At 39.7% G+C, this 3,972-nt stretch overlaps 1 gene segment (V, D, J or C); it reads left to right on the top strand.

Annotated features, from left to right (window-relative positions):
- The first annotated feature begins 425 nt into the window (after positions 1-425).
- LOC147817224 (Ig kappa-b4 chain C region-like) overlaps positions 426-3,972 on the top strand; it is a 57,076-nt gene continuing 53,529 nt past the window's right edge. Inside the window, 1 exon segment of the C gene segment in view lies at positions 426-506. Within this exon segment, the coding sequence occupies positions 426-506 (81 nt within the window).

Consider the following 3,972-nt stretch of genomic DNA (forward strand, 5'->3'; position numbering starts at 1 on the left):
CTTCACTGACCGGTTTGTCAGTTGTTTCTGGAGCTAATAATGCTGGTAGGAGATGTGGAGCCTGCAAACAAAAATTCCCCAATATCCAACCTGTAATTATCACTGAGGGGTGTGACGTGAACGGGATTTCCCAGAAGGCAGCTTGTGTTTTTTTTTTCTGAATGTAGCATCAAGAGCAGGAGACAAAAAAAAAAGGCTTTGAATGAACGACTGTGCAGAGGAAGTCTGACTAGTTTTCTGACCTGGAGCTTAACGTTTTCCAGTACATCTAACCGTGGTTATTGATATACATGCACATGTCATATTCAGCGGTATATTATTTCAAAATAAAGCTTTTATCTGCCAAGTCAAATTACAAAACAACCACAGAATGAATACATCATGTAAATGACAGGGTGAAGACAGGCCAGTTTTTCCTCATCAAGATGCAGATGAGGATCTCACCACAGTGTCTGTTCGAGCTGCAGACTGATTCCCCTGCAGCTACAGGAAGCACAAGTCCGCAGGTCAACTAGTTTCTCTACTGACGTTCAGCTCAAATAAACTCCGCAAGATTATGAATGAAGTCAGCCAATGTTTCCCACCCGAGGCTTTCTTTTCTTGTAAACTGATGGATAATTTCACCTCATCTGAAAAATGGAATCCACCATGCTTCAAATGTACAAATCTTTAAAGCCAAAATAAAACTTTAAGCTTCAATGTTCATCTTGAAAAAATAAAAAAAATCTTAATTCAACATCCACTCATATCTGCTTTTAATCACAGTTGTTTTGCAGATTACTGTGTCACGACATGGATGTTAGAAACTAAAGCTTCAGATTCTCCTGAAAACAATAAGGATCCTGGACACGACCAGGAACGATTAGCAAAACAACCACCTGTTATCATGTGAGTCAAGCTCAGTATTACTGAATTCACATGATGACACCTAAACATTCTCTCTTTGCTGAATAAAAACAATGAAATGTGGTTGAAAGCACTGAAAAGACCTTTGAAAACAGAGATCATGTTGATATGATCTTTTTGTTTTTAAGTTTAAGATTTGATCTCAAACGATTTTGGGAGATAAATATAAATAAACCTGGACTCAGTAAAACTTCTAGAAGCAACATGAGCTCAATTAGAAAAGACGGCTCCACCATGTTAAATGTTATGTGTTTAAAAGTAAAGCCAGGGAGAGGTGAGTTCACCTGAGAACAGGTTTACGAACTGTTACACAGCTGAAAATACTGATGATGGATTCTGGTTTTGTAATTCAAAACTGGATTTGCATACAAAAAAAAATTAAACCTCATGCAGCTACACACACTTCATGACACACCCAAACACCCCCCTGACCCTACCCCCACCCTGTCTCTACCCCCACCCTGTCACTGGGGAGGGAGCGGAGTCTCCCTGGATCACAGAGTTAAGGAATGCAGTCAGACTGTTTTCAAAATACCAAGACCCACACAGCCCGACTTAATCCTAGGTGACAAGGCCACGAACAACAAGAGGGGGGAGAGTGTGTGTGTGTGTGTCATATTACTGTTCTACAACTGTACTGCAGCTGTGTCATGATGATAACCAACAAAAACTGAACTGTCATTTTTAAACAAATTGGATACGACATGTTAATCACTGAGCTTTAGAGCAGCAGGGAGGCGGCTTTGTTATTTCAAGTTAAAGCCAGGTGAGGTGTTTCCCCCTACTTTCCAGTCTTTATGCTAAGCTAAGCAAACAGCTGCTAGCTGCAGCTTCATATTCACTGTACAGCCATGAGTGGTTTCAATCTTCTCGTCTCCGTCCCAACAAGAACATAAGAATATTTCCCAAAATATCATTCTCTTCTATCTGTTCCTTTGACCAGCAGAACATCAGTCTTACACTTAGTCCCACTGTCACATATGAAAATATGTGTCCTGTTACTTCTGGCTCTGCTTGGCCAAACATCCCAGCTCCGTCTTTGGAAAGACGAGCTAAAAGTGGCCTTGGACAACCAGTTATCTAAAGCAACAGTTACAGTATAATTCAGAACAGTGAAGATTAAGCCTTTTATTGGCAGTTGTTGCTTGTAAGCTGTTGTCTCCAGACCTATGCCTGATGGTTAAATTGTAATGTGGTAGAATTCCCAGTTTATTTTTGCTTCCATTTTGGACAGTCTCATAATTACAGCCATACTGGTCAGAGGATACTTGTTTTTAATGTCATTTAGAGTTTCACATAAATATTAAATATTTAATATCTAACATAAGTTTTTGGAGAACAAACCATTTTTTTGGGGAGAATTTCTTTTAAGAATGAATAATGGTTAATCATACCCTTAAAGGTCCCATATTTTATACTTTTTCTGTGTTTTATTTTAAGTTTTGATCCATAAGAACATATATTTGTGGTTTTACGAACCAAAAAGCAACTCAGTATAGTTTAACATCTCTCTCATGCTTGTCTGCTTGCAAGAACAAGCCGTTTTGTGTTGCTCTCTGAGCCTCTCTTCTAATTGGCTGTTTTCTGAGTGATGCATGGCCGGAACAATGATGGGTAACAGATTGTAGACTGTCTCTTATATGACTCTCCTTGGGATGGCTGTGCAGTGATATATTGGCTTCCTAATAACCAAAGATTGTGCAGCATTTCCCCAGCAACGGAATGACCGCTTGGTGTTGTGCGGTAATAGAGTTAAAACAAAAAAACAAAAAAACAAAAACAGGTGGTGAGTGCCTTGTTGTGACATCACAAAGTTACAGAAGTCCTGACGGCTGATTTTAAGGCTCAGTGTCTGAATACAGGCTGTGTGCATTTCTCTGTGGATTAAGCACTTTGTTTTCACAGTATAAATATAGAACCTAGACCTGCTTTATAATCGAAAAAGACACAGAAATCTACCTTTATACAATATAGGAGCTTTAATTTCATGCTTCCAATTAAGACATATGATTCTTTACTTTAAGCTGCTCTTAACATTACTCCCACACTTCACTGCAAATACAACTGAGCTTCACTGTTTGCAGAGAGCTTTCATGGCACTGTAGTGTATTTGTCAGTTATTTGATTAATGTGGTTCTGGCTCTTGGCTGATTTTATCAGTTAAATCCTCCCTGGACATGAATTGGACAAATTTTCTCAGATGTGAATCGGGCGTCTGGGTCAGGTGGTTTTAGTGACCTGTACAAGTTGAGAATTTCCATCTGCACCTGCAGCTGCTGCAGGATCTGTTAAATCCTCCATCCTATTTAAAGCTGATAGTATACGGGCTCCAGTTTGATTATCAGCAGACTAGATCTTTATTTTGATTCCTGAACATATATCTGTGTCGCTCTTCCATACTGCACTGCAACAGGTGTGTGTGTGTGTGTGTGTGTTATTGTAACCCGAAGAAAACCGGTTTTAGCTTTAGACCTTCAGGACAAGGACATTGTTGTGTAGTGAGGTCACTTTTCTGCGAAAGTCCCGTTTTAAAATGAAAACCTGTCAAACTCTGCTGCTTGTCACAGGATTAATGTCAGTTCCCAGTTTAAAAAGTGCTCACACATAGATTATATTTTGTGAGCACACTCCCTCCAAACATGAATAAACAAGACACATCAAGTGGCCGTGGCGTAAACATGATAATCTGCTTTGATTAACTACTTTGGTTCAGTTATAAAAAAAATAACCCACGCAGTCATTCATTGTTGGAGTCTCTGGCTCCTCATGTCCACATGCGGATGTGTGTGAGCAAAACACGGTTGCTGATTTGTGTGAATTTGAGGGACAAAAGCATCAGCCAAATGAATAAAATACAGAATAAGACCAGACATCTCATTTATTGTGGGGAGAAATTTAGAGACATTTGGACTAGAAGAGCCGGGGGATCCAACCACCAACCCTCTGATTAGTGGACAACCTGCTGTACCTCCTGAAGTCACAGCAGCAGCAAAAACTACACCTGTATTTTAGCTGCAATGCAGGTTTCTGTACTCGTATCTGTGTCTTTATCTCTGCTGTCAACAC

Source organism: Seriola lalandi, unplaced genomic scaffold, assembly GCF_002814215.2.
Source record: "Seriola lalandi dorsalis isolate HSWRI2012SDOR001 ecotype SW California unplaced genomic scaffold, Sedor1 jcf7180002054985, whole genome shotgun sequence".
Classification (NCBI taxonomy): Eukaryota; Metazoa; Chordata; class Actinopteri; order Carangiformes; family Carangidae; genus Seriola; species Seriola lalandi.